Source organism: Brachyhypopomus gauderio, chromosome 5 (genome assembly GCF_052324685.1).
Source record: "Brachyhypopomus gauderio isolate BG-103 chromosome 5, BGAUD_0.2, whole genome shotgun sequence".
Classification (NCBI taxonomy): domain Eukaryota; kingdom Metazoa; phylum Chordata; class Actinopteri; order Gymnotiformes; family Hypopomidae; genus Brachyhypopomus; species Brachyhypopomus gauderio.
Window position 1 is genome coordinate 28077388 of NC_135215.1, and position 19477 is coordinate 28096864.

General features: G+C 43.4%; 1 protein-coding gene and 1 long non-coding RNA gene across 8 annotated transcripts in view; one reads left to right on the forward strand and one right to left on the reverse strand.

Annotated features, from left to right (window-relative positions):
- The window catches only part of LOC143515002 (uncharacterized), a 35710-nt gene extending 16798 nt beyond the window's left edge, over nt 1–18912 (reverse strand). For 2 of the 4 annotated variants that reach the window (XR_013131000.1, XR_013130999.1), the window contains exons 1-2: nt 18774–18912; nt 17847–17991 (exon numbers count right to left, since the gene is read on the reverse strand). This is a non-coding gene — a long non-coding RNA (uncharacterized LOC143515002). Of the gene's footprint in view, nt 1–15761; nt 16453–17846; nt 17992–18773 lie in introns of those variants that run through there. The other 2 variants (XR_013131001.1, XR_013131002.1) reach the window with 2 other exon arrangements.
- fam180a (family with sequence similarity 180 member A) lies at nt 13489–19334 on the forward strand. 4 transcript variants are annotated; one of them, XM_077006866.1, is made up of 4 exons: nt 13489–13625; nt 15123–15264; nt 18192–18289; nt 18788–19334. In XM_077006866.1, the coding sequence occupies exons 1-4, from the start codon at nt 13503–13505 to the stop codon at nt 19115–19117; spliced, it is 693 nt and encodes a 230-aa protein (XP_076862981.1). In that variant the 5' UTR covers nt 13489–13502; the 3' UTR covers nt 19118–19334. The 4 variants fall into 4 exon arrangements, with proteins under 4 accessions (XP_076862981.1, XP_076862982.1, XP_076862983.1 ...); XM_077006867.1 differs by lacking the exon at nt 13489–13625 and adding an exon at nt 13763–14025; XM_077006868.1 differs by lacking the exon at nt 13489–13625 and adding an exon at nt 14613–14958.
- Nucleotides 19335–19477: the final 143 nt, after the last annotated feature.

Below are 19477 nucleotides of genomic sequence, written 5' to 3' on the forward strand. Positions count from 1 at the left end.
GAGTGTAGCTCCCCCTGTGACTACGCAAAGCTCACTCCTTCAGCTGGGATTCTTTCTGCAGTTTCTGGGAAAGGAATAACAGATACTGTGAAACCCCACGGAGCCTACTGGTGCATGTCTGTAGAGCTCTGAGGCTGATTCCGTCAGGCCCAATACAGAGTTTATCAGCTTCTATTTTCACTTGGTCAATAGACACCTGGGATTTGGGGCAGAGGTGGAGACCACATGGTTATTGTGTCTAGTGGTTTCAAGTCAGATGTCCTTAGTTACACATCTGAATGTTCAATATCATCAAAACTAGATGTTCTAATGGATGATTCCATTGACATTTCAATAGTCTGCATATGTCTAGAATGTAATGTCTATGTAGAACCACTACCTTCACTTTTGCCTCTCAAGTAGTTTTATATCAGGATTCTTTTTTTACACACACATCATCTTTTGTCTGCTGAGAAGGTAGCAGAATCTGGATGGATAAAAATTCAGGTAGAACATCCATCAGAATCTTTGAGGCCAAAATAAAAACCTGGAGGTACAAGAGCTGCTGACTGTAACTCTTGATGTTTGGTGCGTGAGCATGAGCGCAGATATAAAGATGCCAGGGAGAGGGTTGGGGCACTCATTCTCAATTGAGCTGAATCTCATAAGGTTCCATTGCTTTATGCCTCCACGGGTTAAAAACATCTCATTAGACTTTAATAAACTCAACCTCAGCTGTCAACACAAACTCCTGCACTGAACTCCTGCAAAATCCTACACCAGCCTTCTGGGCATGACACAGCGGGTTGCAGGTTCATGGCCCTGTCCACCTGCCGTGTAGCCACTTTAACTTTGATGGAGTGCAAGACTTGAATCCATCTAAGGTTTGTGGAACTCGCCTCTGACATTTCCAGTTGCCTCTAAGGGGCAGGGTTCATCAGAACCAGCCATGCTGCAGTCCTTCACCTTAGTTCGAGCTTGGTCTCGAACATCATTCATCCCTTACTGGTGATAAGGGGGTGGGGGAGCTGGGGAAGCTCTGCTCTCCTCATAGCTGCCCGAGTGCAGGAGCTAAAAACAGGCTCTACTGAATCTGACAGTGCAATTATTTTCAAGTGGAATGTGGACTTTAAATGTTAGAATGGAGTGAGTGAACAGTAGCCTATAATCATAAGAGATTGCACCAGTGCTTTTGAAGGTGTTGTGCAACCTGAGTGTATGAGTCAAACATTTCTCCCAGCCACCTCCTAAGTCTGTCTCTCTCTTTTCTTTCTCTCTCTCTCTCTCTCTCTCTCTCTCTCTCTCTCTCTCTCTCTCTCTGTGTGCAAGTTTGGACTCAGAGCAGGAGGCAGAATATCAGAGAACAAAGATTTGTGTTGTGTATGTCCATGCGTGTTTGTATATATGTGCTTATAATGGTGCACCTTGAATGCCAATCAATTTTGTGCTGACTTCTTTATAGAAGAAGAAGTAAAATCTATAAAATCCACTGGTGGCCTTTTTCTGTTTTTGCATTTGCTTATTCTACATGGTGACCCAATAAGCTGTCAGAGAGAGGGTGGGTGGGTTGGGGGGGGGGGGGGGGGGGGGGGGGGTCTGGAGTCATTTACAACCAGAGGCCTCCCATTCTCCTACATCACATACAGAACAACAGGAATGCAATTAGCAAGAGGCTGTACTCAGACGTAGAAGTCTCACTGTGCATCATCAGAAGGCAAGTGTCTCTCTATGTCGCTATCTCTCTCACACACTCTATCTACCTATCTACCTCTTGCTCTCTCTGTCTGCTTCGGTAGCATATTGTTCCCATGGTCACAGTTCTCCCTGATGAGATAACACAATTGGTAAAGCCCCAGCTGTACAGATAAGTGACCCACTCTATGACGGCAATCAAATCACTCCACCACCTCAGAGAGGTTCAGAGTGCGGCCATGTCAAAACATTAACTCTCCTTGTCACAGGAGCAGAGGTCCATCAACCATTAGATTGACAGAACCTTTATTACACAGCAGTTTTTAGTAGTGCACTATCAGACACTTTCACATAACTCAGTGTTAACCTTGGGCATCTGCTGGGCTGGTTCAACAATTATAACCAGATATTTTTAGATCAAGGCCATTTTATACTGTCATTTATATCTGTTTCCAGTTGACCAGTGACCAATAGCTAGGGGTAAAATATGTGCTAAAAGGCATCTGCTTGAATTTCTTTGCCTTACAGAGACTCTGCATCTGAGTAGCACTATAGTAAATTACAGTGTCACAGTTGATTACAGTAATTTACAAAATTCCCATTAAATAAATGAATTAAGTTAGCAGTCTTCCATTCACAAGCAGCGTGAGTTTGTGTCAGTTCGCTGCGAAATGCATCTCCCCCTTAGGACCAGAGGTGTCAATTCCAGGTTCAGAAAGTTAAAGTCCTCACCAGGATTTTTCTCAAGCTTGCTAGATTTTCTAATTAGTGCAATCCAGGTAATATTCTTGGAATCAACACAATCCAGGACGCCTGAGCAAAATCCTGGTGAGGACTTTTACTTTCTGAACCTGGAATTGACACCTCTGCTTAGGACCATGTGGAGCATGCAAGGTACACATTCACTCGAATCATTCATGAAGCTTATGTAGCCAAAATGAGGTCTGAGCTATGAACAATAGAATGAAAGCTACAAAGGGATGCTGCTTATTGCAGACTCTGTTCCAGGAAATCCACCACTCTTAATTCTGTCTACACTGGAATTACATCTGTGAAAAAACCCTGTTTTCTGTTCTGCATGTTCAGACTATAAAAAAGCAAAATCAAGAAGATGAAAAAGAAAACAACAGTGTAGTGATATGCCAACCATTTTAAAGTTTACAACAACAATAGCAATCAAAGAGCTTGCTAAAAATCAGTAAAAATAAGCAGCAGGCTACAGTATTTCAGCTCCATTTGTTACATTTACAAGCTGGATGCGTTTATGGTGGCACCATCTTTCACACGTTGCAGATTATCTGGAAATAAATACATCAGGTCTTCCAACTCATAACTGTTCATATACTGTAGAACTTCACTGTCACTATCACCGTTTATATTTATAGTTTAATGAGATGTCATTCCTCCTTAAATAAAACATGATGCAGTGTATCAGTGGTTAAGGTGATGCTTCTGAGAGGGACACACTAAATGAGATTCGAGTGCACATATCCGTATCCTAGGTGACGAGTCAAACTACATTTAGTATTAGTGTTGATAATGAGCTGAATGCAGCTTTTAAGTGCAAAGATTTTAAATGTAAATAAGAGAAGAATGGTGTGACAGGGGGACATCAGCTGATCTGAGATCAGAATGACTTTAGTAGTAATATATACTCTGTCTGTGTTTCCTCCACGTGCTTCACGGCCATAACACCAGAATTAAGAGACAATGCATTTCCTGATAGGTGGTCTGGTGTATAGAGCATCTTCTTATAACTTGTTGATCCCATAACTCAAATTATTTTAGCCAAAGTCTTATTTTAGCAATACAGACATGAATAAGCAATTTGTTTCCTGCATTAGTTTCATGTAGGTAACACCATAATATGTACATGATGTATTTAATGTACATGACGGAAATAAAATATTCTCATTGTTGACTGAAACGTATGATCCTCTGCTCATTCTTTTGATCAGTACAGGACCAGTACAAACGGGGATTACTTGCCCTTTTGACTGAAAGTCGTACCGCAACATTTAATTCTACTCAGTCATCCAGTGATTTCCAGTACTGCTGTCTGAAATGTGGGGTCTTGCATTCATTTGATCGATATGGAACTAAAGAAACGCAAACTGTATTCATCTACGAGTGAACGGCATACCTTGTATGCTCCCGAGAAGGGAATGCATGAATTCGGCCTACTTTCAATTGATCGGCTTATGCTGCCAATGGGAAATGAACATTTGAAAATACTGATGTACAATTTGCCTTCTTCATCATTATCATTATATTCTGAAATGACATAAATTAGCATATTTTACCAAGAAAGCAACATGTAAGAGCAAAATAGACTCTTCCCTTTAAGAATGATTTGCAATGCATTATGAATAATGCATCGAAAACCAGAAATCCAAGCAACTGGAGCCGCGTGGGAATGCTGGACCTAGACGTTTAGTTTTTGATTTCAGAAACACATGTGCACTTCATTTTAGAGTTTAGCCTGAGAAAGTAACGTGATCTATAAATGACCTAAACTTACTGTATACTATTTCATGTCAGTGGACAGAATAGATGTAGGTTGTTGTGCCTTCATTAAATTAAATGTTTTTAAATCCATGTGTGACTCTGTTTTCCCTCATCAAACCCAACAATAACAACAACACAGCAGACCAGCAGTGGTCCCCAGAAATGAGTGTGGACACATATATATATATATATATGCAGACCTACATGAATGTGCCATGCAGGCCATCACTCCCTGTGCTTTATAGATGTCTTCAAAGACAGAGCGCTAGAAGAGATCACTCTGCCACTGCATCACTGCATTAGTAACACACATCAGACCCCAAAATACACTTGTCTTCCACTGTGGGGAAAATGGTATAGGATATCCTGATTCTCTTAATTTTCATTCACTCAACTTTAAAACAAAGTTGCGCTACTGGGACGCACACACTACCAGTGATGTTGTTCACCATCAAAGGAAATAATAACATCTTTTTCATCAGAATAAAGTCTGACACTGTTAGAGCATTTGGTGATGGGATGAAGTCAAGGTCCTATACATCAATGGCACAGGGAAATTAGCGTTTGCATTTGGAACACAGTGGTAGCTGTTTTCATTCAACTCCTGTGTGGCTGAGCAGCTCTTTATAGGCATTTTGCTACTAGCCCTGTGCTGGCAAAGGCCAGTTAAACATTCTCCATTTCAGTGCTGGGTAGAATGCTGAACTTATCAGAACGCCCCTCTAGTGACTGAAACAAGAGATTGAAAATAATTCCCAATAATCAGGCAACATGAGTATAAGAACTCTTGCGGACACAGACCATGAATAACAGTAACTCCAGGGAACAATAACAGAGACCAGACTTTCAGAAGAAAATACACTAAAAGGGGAGAAAGGGTGTTTGTGAGTGACTCAAAATCATAACCAGATTCTTCTGGCCAACATCCGTCATGCAAAGCAGTTGGTATGCAGTATTATCATCAGAAGATGAGACCCTAAAGTCAAAGAACAGTCATGGCGTCCTTAATCCTTTGAACAGCAGGAATACACAAGTAGTCAGACACAGATAAGCTTTCTCTGTCCATTGTCGCATTTGTCTATGTGAGACCCAAGAGAACGTAAGCGCAATCACTCTCTGTCTCTGTCTGTATCCCTACCTCTTTGTCTCCCTCTTTTTGTCTGTCTGTCTCTCTTGCTTTCTCTGTCTCTGTCTCTCACTGTGCTTCAGTAGTGACATGCCAGCATATTTTTCCCACGGTCACACCTCTCCCTGATGGGTTAACACGATTGGTAAACACCTATCTATACAGATAGGTGACCCACTCTATGACAGCAATCCATCAAATCACTCCACCACCTCAGAGAGGTTCAGAGTGCGTCCATGTCCAAACATTCACTCCTCTTGTCACAAGAGCAGAGATTTATCAGCCATCAGATAGTGCTCAGGCACCAGCTAAAATAGAAGTGCTAATTGTTTAATTTTATCAACGGTTCAAATGAGACTACAACCTCCACAACACCTATAGGACCCAACTGTTGGTACTGTGATAATAAACATTTTATGTTGACTCCTAGTTGAAAAAGTATAGGAAAATTAGCCATTTGCAAAATATCTATCAAAATATATTTAAGACTTTTTTTGTTTTGAGCAATGGGCCATACATCATTCTGGAGCAGTGATGGCAAAACAGCAGATGCTGCACAATAAAGGAGAAAATTCAGTCCTGTTTGGATCAATGGGGGGAGATGCAGTCCTGCACAGCTCAGCATGATAACATTTACAGCTCTGCACTATTGTATCTTTGAACTCAGTTAATGGTCACGCCCTACTGAAAGGTCAACGCTTGACACTTTCAGAACTGTCTGAACACTTTTAAGCCATCCTCAGCCAGAATTTCATATTAGATCATAATATTCTGGAGGAATTGCCTGATCACCTCTTTAACCTCAACCGGACACCATGTTTTAGAGACATTAATAGCTATGAACAGCCTGAAAAGAACAAATCAAACAAACAAGGCAATATATCTAGAGCACTTCTAAAACAGGATGGACACGTATTTACCAGCATCATTTACAAGCAATTCAGGGTATTTAAAGATTCAGTAATTGTTTCTGTGAAGCCTGCATTTATAAGCCATTATAAATGTGATTATAACTTTTTGTAACATTATTATGAATTTGCTTGTGTTACTATATCTTTATAAGTTGCAAAATAATTCATTACAGTTCATTATAAGTTCCTTATTGTCACGTTGAGGACCCCGGCCCCTCCCTTTTGGGCATGTGTTTACGTTGTCCACGTGCATCGTCTGCGTCTGTGGATATCCGTGGTGATGGCTATGTTGTGTGATAATCTGTCTCACCTGTGACTCGTCTTGTAATCATGTGGGGCTAATGTGGTTTGTCTATTTAATGTGCACTCGCGCAGTGTCCTGTGCTCGTCGTTGTCTAAAGTCTACACGTTGCTGTGTCTGTGTATTGTTCTCCGTGCGCTATTGCGCAATCTTTGTTGAAATTAAAAGTGACGTTTGCTGCTATAGAGGGATTCTGTGTCTCGTCCTTCACGCCGCACCCATCGTCACACTTATGAGGTATTTTTGGAGGTTATTAGTATGCTTACAAAGCATTATTATGAAGTTACAAACAGATATAATAACATTTATAGCTTATAAACAGTGTTGCGAATAACGCCGTTAAATATAACGGCGTTAGGTAACGGCGTCATTTAGTTAGTAACGGGATAATATAATTAATTACTTTTCCTGTCGTTACAACGCCGTTGACGTTACTGGGCATTAAAAGCGGTGCGTTACGATATATTGATATACTAACAGTAATCCGAGCGGACCGCTGCCCAGACTAGTGAGAAGTAACAGACCTCGATAGGTCACAGTTCTCTGTGTAACACCTGTTTAACTTAACAAGTCAATAAGCGATTGGCTAAGGCAGAGTTATGGTAGCCAATCAGAGCCAGTGTTTTTACACGCGCGCCGAAGCACACGACACAAACAGAGAAGAGACAGAAATGGCGAGTCAGGAGCAAGCCGAAGAAAAATGTGCATTTTCAAGGTGGCGATATAAACATTATTTAAGAAAATACTTGAAGTTCCGGAATGTCTACCAGACTGGGTATTTGAATTATTTAATTAAGAATAGAGGTTGTATTGTTAAGTTTACTTGTAACGGGGCTCGTGCCCCGGAGCGAGAAGACGGACACAATCGCTGAGAAGAGCGAGATTTATTGAAGGGAATACCAGAATCGTCGTCGCTGAGCCAGGCAGGGTCGATAACGGGAGGGCAATCCGAATAGCAGGCGAACACGGGCATAACGATGACAGGGGAACACGAGAACAGACTATGAATCACAAAACAAAAACACACAACGGCCAGGTATATAATCAAACAGCAAACAGTCCAACATACAAAATATCAAAACACCAGACAAAGGACAAGGGAGACTCAGGGGTTTTTATACATGGGACAGAAAACGAGGAACAGGTGTGAACGATAATACAGGGGCGTGGTAACAAACGAGGAATCACGAAGACAAACGAGCTGGGCGGGATAAACAAGCAGGGAACACAGGCATGAGGGAACCCAGAGTGACAGCTACGAGAGGGGGCGTTGCCCTACGTGACAGAACCCCCCCTCAAAGCGTGCCACTCCGGGGCACGCAAGGGCAGACAGGACAGGGACAGCGGACACAGGACAGACCGGAGGAACAGACAGGGGGAAAGCAGGGCATGGAGACCGGGGCACAGCAGGGACAGGGGGACCAGAGACGGGCCAGGAGCCGGGCCGGGGCATGGCCACACAGGCAGGGACCGGGCGAGGCACGGGAGGAGGACTGGACAGGACAGGACTGGGGACAGACACGGGAGTCGGGCCAGGGGACAGGGCAGAGGAGAACACGGAGGCAAAGACAGCATGAACAACAGAGACGGGCACAGGCACAAGGTGGGTGACGACTTGGGGAACAGACATGGGGACGGGGACAGAGACGACACCACAGGAAACAGACACGGGAACAGGAACACAGACCTTGACAGACATAACCACGGGGACAGGGACCAAAATAAAACCAGGGATGGAACACGGGAGCAAGGGGGACACAGGCATAGAGGCAGGAACACAGGGCGGAGCAGACAACACACTGAGTCCAAGCCCACACGTGGGCAGCACAGTCTCTGGGGCGACAGGTGCGGCCGGGCGGCAGGCAGCGGGCACAGGAGCCGGCAGACAGGCAGCGGGAACAGGCAGGGTCTGCTTGCGGGCAGCGGGGACAGGCGGGGTCCGCTGGCGGGCAGCGGGGACAGGAGCCGGCAAGGACGACCCCTCCTGGGTCGCGGAGACAGGAACCGGCGTGGGCGAGACGTCCTCGGGGGGCGGAACCACCATCGGGCTGGCGTCCTCGGGGGGCGGAACCACCATCGGGCTGGCGTCCTCGGGGGGCGGAACCACCATCGGGCTGACGTCCTCGGGGGGCGGAACCACCATCGGGCTGACGTCCTCGGGGGGCGGAACCACCATCGGGCTGACGTCCTCGGGGGGCGGAACCACCATCGGGTTGACGTCCTCGGGGGGCGGAACCACCATACCGACGTCATCCCAGGTCCGAGCCAGCCACTCCCGGGGTGCGTGGCTACTGCGTCCCCCCAAAAAATTCTTGGGGGGCTTTCGGGGAGCGGCTTCTGGGATCAGCAGAGGGAGATCCTCGTCCACCGGGTCCGGGTCGAGCCTGGCAAAACACACAGACACAGAAGCTCCTCGGTTGCTCTCTCTGCTGTGGCTCCGCCTCCCTTGAGGCGCCGGGAGCTCGCGGTGGTCAGAGAGAGTCAACCGAGGGTTAAGCGAAAACTTGTCTGTGCGCTCAGACCGTCTGCCCGCTGCTTGCACTACAGGGGTTTTTTCCCCGTCGTGTTCGCAAAACCGGGCAGACACACAGCGCTCAGATGGAGTCTCGTCGCGAAAGCCAGTAGAAAGAGACTGCACTTTCTTTGGTCGGCGACGAGACTTCCTTGTACCCACAGCGCCAGGGGTATTCCTGTCTCTGGTTTGTTCGCACTGCACTGAACCGTCGTGCGCGAACGGTGGAGGAGTTTATACTTTCGCGAGCGTCACTGCAGTGTTCTCCGAAACGATATGTGGTAGAAACACCCCTCAAAACAGGGGAATGAACATTTACCTGACCAATTTTAATGTTGCTATATGTTTCATGTTTGAAAAGTGCTGGAATTTAGGTTAAAGTACTTTAAAATGCTTGAAATTGTAACTACTTGATTTCACAACAAATATCTGTCTGACTGAATAGTTCTCTTGTATTAGGTTAACAAATACGAGCCTCTTGTAATTCCAGGACGAAACATGAGAGAACGTGAAGACGTGAAGATTGGGCGTTTTTTAAATAAACAACCATTAAATAATTATTATTTCGAGTATATGTATAAATATTTAACTTAATTATGTTTAACATGCTGGGAAATATTGAAATGGACCTTGAAAGTGACGTACAAGTGCTTGAATTCCACCTTATAAAGGTGTATGAACCCAGAAAACGTGACTTTGTTCATTGCGCTGAAGCGCGGCGCGAAGTTACAAAATTCGAGAGGTGCACGACCTCGCGAACGGACAGCGCGCGAGGCACTCGCGCACACGCGGAGCCACAGCGATTACGTCATTTTCGCCGCGCGGACCCTCGCGCCGCTCGCGAAGCGTCAACCAGGCAGGCTTGTTGTTGAGCGGGGGTGGGGGGTGGCGAACGTAAGTTGTTGAGCGGGGGTGGCAAACGTAACACTCGTGACGGAGTGTTTTTTCAATAGCCCTGAAATAAATGCTCCGGTTTTGTTTTGGTCCGTATCCAGTTAATCAGGAATGAGATTGGGTCCGGACAGGACTGCGTTCGGGTCCGGATCCGGACCGCGGTCCGCCAGTTGTACCCCTGTTATTAGTTATTAGTTAGTAACTAGTAATTGTAAAACTAGTTAGTAACTAGTAATAGTTACTTTTTTGAACAAGTAGTGAGTAACTATAACTAATTACTTTTTTAAAGTAACGTTCCCAACACTGCTTATAAATGCAGGCTTCATAGAGTGTTGCCAATGTGTTACCGAAGTTTCAATGATGCAAATGTCATTACTAACATCAAGAAACCTACCACCAAGTTCTCTACTACATGACTGCTTAATGCAGTGGTTTCCAAACTTTTTTCTGCCGTGCCCCCCTTTAGTAGATGAGAATATTTTTGCGCCCCCCCTACACACACCCCCCCATATTGACACATGTTTTACTTCCAAGCTCCGCGCCCCCCCTGCAATAGCTCCGCGCCCCACCTAGGGGGCGCGCCCCCCACTTTGGGAACCACTGGCTTAATGTATAATATACTGATGACAGAACACTAGTGGCCTTCAGTGCAGTTGTTCTACATCTTGTACCAGAATAGGTCTGGTAAGATGTAAGGTCACCCCTCCTGTGGAAACCAACCTCTTTCATTTCCCTTATTTGTCTTCTCCATTCAACAAACATATTTAACTACAGTTTCAGTATTTAAGTATCTCTACAGTATATTGTCTCCAACCATGATCTTGAACTTCAGAGCAGACGTAAACACGCCTTTGCCTTCATCAAACTCGGATACACAACACCTCCGTCTACCACCCTGCCTGCTTGTTATCCCTCTTCTATCAGGTCCAGGTCATGACTCCTGAAAAATTACATATAGGAATCAACTAAGTGTAAAAGTACTGAGGCCATGATTAAAACCACATTAGCTAGAATGGACTCAGCATGGTATTAGTATGTCTAGTGAAACATCGCAAGGTAAATCCTTTATTGTCAGCTTCACCACACCTCATTGCCAGCAGCTCTCAAGAAGACAAACATCTGAAGGACCCGAAGGACCAGTCTTAAAAAAGATGCAATATTAGACCAGAAAGCTTGGAGAGTATAAGCTTGGAGAGTATGGTGTGTGGTCACAGTTCAGCGGTCATCCTAGGCAAAAAAGACCATAGAAGTGAAACAGAAGGAAGTCTCGAGGAATAAATGTGTGACCCGACCATCTCAAAGAATCTGAACTCCGTATGTAATAAAATATGTGCGTCATGCATTCGACTCTACATAAGCTTGCTGTTGCCAACAGAAGTGAATTTTATCACAAGCAAGCCAGTAAAAGTACTGTATTTGTCCGTGAGTATGTGAGTTACTAGAGTGCTTTTGTAGTGAATGAGGGTCCTGATGTGAGATGCTTTTCGATCCATGCAGTAATGAAATGTCTAATGGAGCTAATGAATGAAAAACAGCACGAGGGATCATGAGCCAGCACATCTAAGGTAAACACATTTTTCAGACATCAGGGGAAAGAGACAGAAAGATATCCCAACAGAGACAGACATTACTGTGCTCAAAAATGACTTTAGCTAATGTCTGACTCAGTGTTATGTTGACTGGAATGAGTAATTAATCGAAAGGCAATAGTTTATTCAGCGTGGGGTTTTGTGAATTGTAATATATGGAACAGTGTGTGTCTACGATCAGCTATGCACCACTGGTTTACATCTCAAGCACTAACTAACTAACTAACTTACATAATTGGCATAGGAAGAACAGTGGATGTGGGGAACATGTAAACCCCCCCCCCATGCCTTTGTTTTCAGTGGTAGGGCAGGAGCAATACTCTCCTTTGTAGTATGGTAGAATCAAGCCTGTTACTAAGATTAATAACCTACAATTTAAAACATAAGGCCAGGTTTCGTGTAATTCACACATGAGATGAGGCCTTCATCAATGAGTGCTCTTTGGCACATAATTGTGAAAAAAAACAATTGTGATTGCATTTATGAATTTTAAAGCAAATGGTTCTAGGAGAATGGTTTTATGCACAGAGCGCTAAAGCTGACTAAACTCACCTACAGTAGCTTACATGTTTGGATGATGGTAATTGTGAAAGAGTGATTAGGGGAGGAAAGAGTATTTATAGTATTTATACTAGGATAGTCACAGGTTTTTCATTAATTCTGCTGTGTTGAGATCAATAATTAAATTGTAGTGTTTCCCACTAGACTGATGAAATTCATACTCACTAACCACACAACATTCTCTCTCTCTCTCTCTCTCTCTCTCTCTCTCTCTCTCTCTCTCTCTCTCTCTCTCTCTCTCTCTCTCTCTCTCTCTCTCCCTCTGTCCCTCTCGCTCTCACTCACACGCACACTGATCAAACTTCTATTCACTAAGTGACACGAGTGACTGACTGACAAGCACTTCTGGGAGAAAAAGCCCCTATAACTGTACATATGAGTAAACTCCACCTTTCTACTCCTCCAAAACCCATTAAATTCAATGGTTAAAAAAAATTCTGGCTGAAAGCAGGTTAATGCATGCCCTTCCATGATCATTTCTGAAATGTATATTTCCAAGCTTTTAAAAAGGTAAACACTACAGACAGGCTTGTGCATTACATTCTTTTAAAATCTACATGACTTTAATGAATATTTTTAGTATCAGAGTCAGGGTGGTGTGCATTTGACTCAATTAATTAATTTGCGTATAAGCAAGTCATCATTTCACCTGTGCTTTCTCATAGGATTAACCTTTGGGATGCAGCTATCTCCACATATTCTTCATTCAAATCATCGTTAATCACAGACGTAAAATATGATCTAAAAGACGCAGGTAAAGTGTGTGTTTCCTAACAAAAAGTGTCCTTAGTGGTGAATGACTCTGCGTTCTCAGACACCTTGAGGCTAAATATTCTGCTTCCTCAGCACTGCCTGTGTGTGTATGTGTGTGGCAAGAAATCTTCCATCCTGCCTGAGCCGAGACTGAAACCACAGCAAAGGAACTTCTCACTGTGTCACCTCTATGGCTTTGGGGATCAGCAAAAGAAGGCAAGATGCAGACTATGACCTCAGGGTCAAAGATAGACGCCCCTGTGCAGGTAGAGTTAGAAGGATAGAAGCTGATCCCCACGCCTCTGTCTTTCATATGCTTTTAAAGCACATGAAGCATTGCTTTGATATGCAGCATCACGATGTAGCAATTAGGGCTATTCAGACACACAAAGCCAGCAATCTAAGACGATTTACATATCTGAGGTTTACACAGGCAATTACATGGAGGGGCTTTACAAGGGTGCCCACCTGGGTTTAAATCCAGACAACATGAAAAGTGCTTTGCATAGTTTCATTAGAGAGTTTTCCTGTATTTGTTAGAGAGCTCAAAAAATGAATTCAGTGCAAACAGAGCTGGGTTAGCAGAAGAGAGAACTGTGGTGGTACAGTGCCACCTGTTGGCAAAACTAAAATAACTAAATCTGCAGGTCACAGGAAGGAAAAGAAGCATGTTTCCATGGCGTTCAACACAGATTTCACTGCATGTTGGTACATATCACATGACCACCTGAACACAGTTTGGCCTCTACAGCCCGTTGCTAACAGTAACTCAACAGAATGTGGAGACAGATGGTATCAGGTGAGTCAGTCACATGTTTAACTGCCAATTTAATCCGTGTTGCGCAGTCCCACGCAATGGGCAGCACGCCTGGCCAGGCCCTCAGTCTCCCACTCATCCTTTCATAAACAGCGGATGTGTGTGCTGAGGGCTGTGATCATAGAGAGAAGTGCTCTCACACTCAGTGTGCTTCAGACACTGATCTGCGCTCGTCCGCAGTTGTGTGGAGAACTTCAAGGGCAGTGCCACTCACAGCCCATATGGCTTCCTGGAGAGCTTTTCCACAACATCTGGTGTGACTGAACACAAATGGCAGAACGTTAGAGGCGAAAGACTGGAGGGCTGAAAGCAGCATGACGAAGGGGTGGACGTCTGAAGTCATCTAATGAAAAATTTGGCACTGGAGGCCAATTATGTTCTTGTAAGTTTACCAATGGATATTCGAATTAAATCTGTTCACCAATTTCCATATGCTCACAGTATTTGTCAGCATCCTTGAGTCAGAACAATATTTGTGACTTTACCAATATGTTATACTATGTGAAGGATATATAAAGAAGCAGGTTGTAAACATGTTGAGTTTGGAACAAGGTGATGTTTTTCTGTGCCGGCTACTTGCAGCTATTGCTGCAGCTGATTCTGGGTTTCTTTTCCTTTGTCACTCCCGAATTCTTAAGTTCCTTCTGAAAAACATCAGTGACTAAGCCAGCGGAAATAGCTCTAAATTCCTGAAGCAGAATCTGCTCATAGTGAACAGTGTGCCCAAGAGGCTCAACTCGGCTGGTTTTCCGCAAACACAGTGGCTAACGGTTATGTAACTTGTGTTTGTTCATTAGATCTGTGGGAAATAGCACGGACCTAGCTGGCACGCTGAAGCATGTCTGGTCTCCTTTCTGAAAAGTCGTCAGAACACCAGCACCTGCACTGACTATATTTTGTTGGGGCAGCATCACAGTTGCTGCCAATGTGACCTAAATTACTCACAGTAATCATTTAGATTCAAACTTACCAAATCAATAAAGGCTTCACTGCTTTTCATCAAAATAATGAGTGTAAGACTAGGGTGAAAGGACAGGCTGCAATTAACTGAGGTGATGAGTCTGTCAGTAGCAGCCAGGTGGGAGTGGTAAGAAGGCAGAAAGTCAGGCACCAGGGAGACAGAGAAGCAAGCAGACTGTCTCAAGGTTGTGATGACTTCCAGATGAACGTCACCTTCAGTCTGCTCCCAAACAACATTACTGTCTCAGTCAGGAATAGAAAGAGAGGGAGGGAATTTGTGCTGGAGAGGAAGAGGAGGAGGAAAAGACCAGGAGGAGGAGAGGGATGGGAGTAGGGAATGTGGGCCAGGGTACATGTACGTACGTACGTGTGTGTGTGTGTGTGTGTGTGTGTGTGTGTGTGTGTGTGTGTGTGTGTGTGTGTGTGTGTGTGTGTGTGTGTGTGTGTGTGTGTGTGTGTGTGTGTGTGTGTGAATGATGTGCAGGAACTGTTTTTTATGTTTTGAATGTCTGCACACAGGCCTCAGTGATACATGCTAACTTAGAGAGGTGCACAGAAGCCCAAGAGACAAAAGAGAGTATGGAAACCACTGCAACCCTCACGATTTTGTCTTTGATTGCCTGCAATCTCACCATATCTGCTGCACTGCACTGGAGAAAAGGTAAGATGGCAATACAACAACATAACTTAATATACAAATGAGACTGGACTCAGACTAGTACAGAAAACTTGACCATAACTGAACTAACATTATTTAACCACATGAATCATTCATCTTTAGCCGGCTGGTCTACATATTTCCTTAAAAATGTTTTGGAACTGATAAATATTACCAAACTGGGGTTCTGCATGTGTTCAGAGAGATTCAGAATATTCCGAGATGAAAAAAGTGCACATGACGGAGTCTTCAGCTGTTCTGCTGTGAGCAGGTCCAGGCTCATAAAAGCTGCACATATTGCTGCTTCTTTAGATTCCAAAGCACCATTACCCCAGAAGTACTGAGTGTCCCAAAGACACTTCAACAGAATCTGAGCTAAACTGACCTTCCATTCCTGTTTGTTTATGGAACTTAGGAAGGGTCACATACAACTCACAGACAATTCTATTTAACTCTCAAAAAGTATCAGCATTTTTAAAATGAGAAATAAAGATAACGACCTCGATGCATATAGTTTGGATGGAGACTTTGGAGATCCTTAGATCCTCATTGTGATATCCTTTATTTTAATTTGAAGAGCAGAAACCTGCAAATTCACCTTCTTCTTCTTTGCTTTTCTTCATTCTAATTTGAAAGAAAAGCTTTGGCTTTGAGATTCAGTGTTCATGGTTTATGAATGCCATTCATTCTGCTGCACCCTAAGCAGCAGCCAAACTGTTTCCTGAGCACTAGTGGCTGGAGCCATAATATAAATTGTGTGTCAGTGGACTTCTGTATATTTACCCTGACAAATCATTACTGTCCCTCATTAGTGAGCAGAGAGGGAACACTGTTTTATATTAATTTCTCTCTGGGGCACTAGAACTGTCATACTCTAGTGTTACTATCCACATCCACATACTTGCATTGGAACTAACTTCAAATATTTTTTAATGAGCTGGACCAGACATGACAGTTGGCAACGAGCCATGATCAGTCACCCGTTCCCTTGTAAGGCATTAAACTTAATGGAATTTTGGAACAAAATGACAACTCATTCACTATAAGAATCAAACTTCTTATAGGCAAGATACAACAAACAATAGTTTTTCAACCTGAGAATATAACAAAGTGTGACAAATATAATCTTATTGAACCAAAACTACTTTGGAGCTCTACCGGTGATGTTCTAATGTACATTTGAGGGAATTAGCTTGAACTCAAGAAGCATACAAATGACATTCCATTTGTGTGTGTGTGTGTGTGTGTGTGTGTGTGTGTGTGTGTGTGTGTGTGTGTGTGTGTGTGTGTGTGTGTGTGTGTGTGTGTATATATATATATATTAGTGCTGTCAATTCCAGGTGCCGCGATTAAAAGTCCTCACCAGGATTTTGCTCAGGCTTCCTGGATTCCACTAATTTTACCTGGATTGCTAATTTTAGTGGTGGGCTGTTATTGGTGTTAACGGCGTTTGATAATGTGATACTCTTATTGGGTGATATAAAAAATATCCCCATTAATCTATTCTTAAAGTTGAGTTAGGAGCTGGGTCAAAATAGGTAAGCAAACTATGATGACTTTCACCTTGATAGTTTAGATCGGGTGTATTCCTAACCAAATTGCACAATAGGGGGCGAGAATGAGTTTTCAATCCTGTGAATTACAAAGGCTACCACAACAAATCGCACATGTGCTTACATGGATGCAGCCACCGAAGCCACCAGGTTTGCTTCATGGAAAATTCATTTCTAGGAAGCTTCCTAATGGTGACATTGACAAGACTAAAGTTGTTTGCACCTTATGCAACGCGGAATTCGTTTATTGTAGGAGTTCTACCGGTCTGAAGTACCATTTAAACGCAAAGCACCCGTTTGCTAATGCTGCTGATGCTGGGTCAAGCACTGATGCAGCCCAGGGAAAGAGTCACCGCCAAACTACTCTGAGTGCAACCCAGACAAGGTCAGCGCAGCTCTATCAGACAAGTTGACCAATCTCTTCACTCAGTGGATTGGCACTAGCTGCCGGCCCATAAGCATGGTTACAAACCCTATCTCAAAGACTGACTTTTAGTCATTACTTGGGTAGCACACATATTCTGAATGAGCCATTTTAATCTAGATTAATTTCAAGATTTCAGAGAGAGTAATCTGGATTAAAACATTTTATCTATGCCCACCCATATATATATATATATATATATATATATATATATATATATATATATATATATATATATATATATAACCTTATTTCCACACAAAGTCTGGAACAAAGGGAAGAATTACTTTGAAACATGAGTGTGGGTGGTGAAACACGAGTTCTGCATGACACTCATTGGGCTGACATTAAAGTGAGCAAAACATTATTCTGTGCTGAGACGATAACTGTGAGAGTGAGCAAAGCAAGCATAAATAGCTGGTACATTTCAGAAGGCTGTCCAAGTCTAACTGCTTTGCCTCTCTGGCTGGTGCAACGCTACTAAAGCACAGCAATATTTGCAATGCAAACTAGGTAAGGACATTATAGCATTCACCTTTGTGTTACTGAGACTGGCTGATTAATATTTATTTCTCCGGTGAGATGTGCATGCTGTGCAACTGGTATACCTGTAAGTGCTATGATGTAGAGCTGGGAGATGCGTCGGGTTAGTCCCTGCTTGACGAGGAGCAAGCACAGTGTTCCAAGCCTGCTACACAGATGCCTGCTCACTTTGACGGCTCTGCGTTGGAAGCTTCTGAGACAGGCCGTGACCTGTGAACAGATGAGGCCCATCTCTAGAGTCTGGACCTTGGCATTCAGCAGCAGTCAGGCCCTCCAGGGAGCCTCTCCCAGCAGATGTTTTAAATGTTCTGCTTTTAAGGTATATCGCGGCTAGAATAGAAGAGAGAACATGTGACCCATGACTCTTTCCATCCTTAGCGCGTGATGACTTATGATGCTCTCTTCTTCAGCACTGTACCCATCTGCCTTCAGAGTGAAGAGAGGGACACCAGCTTTGCTTAACCCCTCAATTCAGACGTCCATTGAGGATGCCAACCTGCTCTATGAGGTGGACTTCATTCAGTACCGTTTTATTTAATAGCGGTTATTTGACCCATCTCAGTTGCCTTTCTATACAATAGATTTTACTTTGATCCTGTATACCTTGCAACAGGCTCATCAGTAAAAATAGATATCTGACTCTTTACCCACATAGGTTTTGAGAAGTATTGGGTACAATATTGACTGTACCAAGATAAAAATGAAATCTCACCATACAACTGTGCTTTTCAGGATAGCACTAGACCGAAATGTTACAAACAGAGAGAATCTGAGAAGCTCAGACACCTTTGGTTCTGCTCATCCAGGGTGTGTGGATTTGACAAAACTCACCAGTGTGCAGGCTGCAAAAATATTTCTGGAGATTTGTACAATATATTGTTTTATCAATAGAGATAGGTTTTGGGTTTATCGGTAGGCTGAATTTTACTTGTTCAACAAAGGAAGAAAATGGGGATTCAAAGTCTTACTGGGTGGGTGTGGAACATTTTTACCTTGTGTCTGCCAGGTGTTGATGTCAGGCCTGTATGTGGAAGAAGAGAAAGGCGTGCTTCGTGTAACTGACAAAGAGCTAGCTTCTCTGCGGAGGCTACAGCCCCTGGAGGTGGTGTGTGAGGACATTCTTCCAAGGACGCTGTCAGACATCCGTCGCCTCTGCTACCATCTGGAACAGCGCCACGGTCGCCTAAATAGGGAAGACTTTGAGCGTACAATACTCACAATGGTGTACACAGCACAACGACTTGCACAGACCACTCCGGGCCACCAGAGGGAGTTATGGGCTGACGCTTTGCTTCAGCTCTATAAAGCCATAAAAGGAGATCTGAGAGTAGAGTAAGGACATTAACATTCCGATTCAGTCTTTAAAGACATTTAAGCCTTGAAATTATCATTGGTAGTTTATTAATCGACTTTCCTTTGTATGATTAAGGAAGGAAAACGATTGGGTCCTGAAATGTTAATTTTGTTTACGAACTGTTTAGAAATCATGAGACATCATTTGTTTATGCTGAGCAAAACTTTAATCAGATTAAAAGCCACCATAACCTGTCAAATGCTGTGTCATATTTTATTAACTTTAAATGTGAAACAAAGAAAGAAAAATTGTTTTTTCCCATTGGTGCTGCTCAAATATTGTGATATTAATATTGTAATTAATCCCAGTAATCCCTAGGAAATGTTGAACAGAACATTAAGT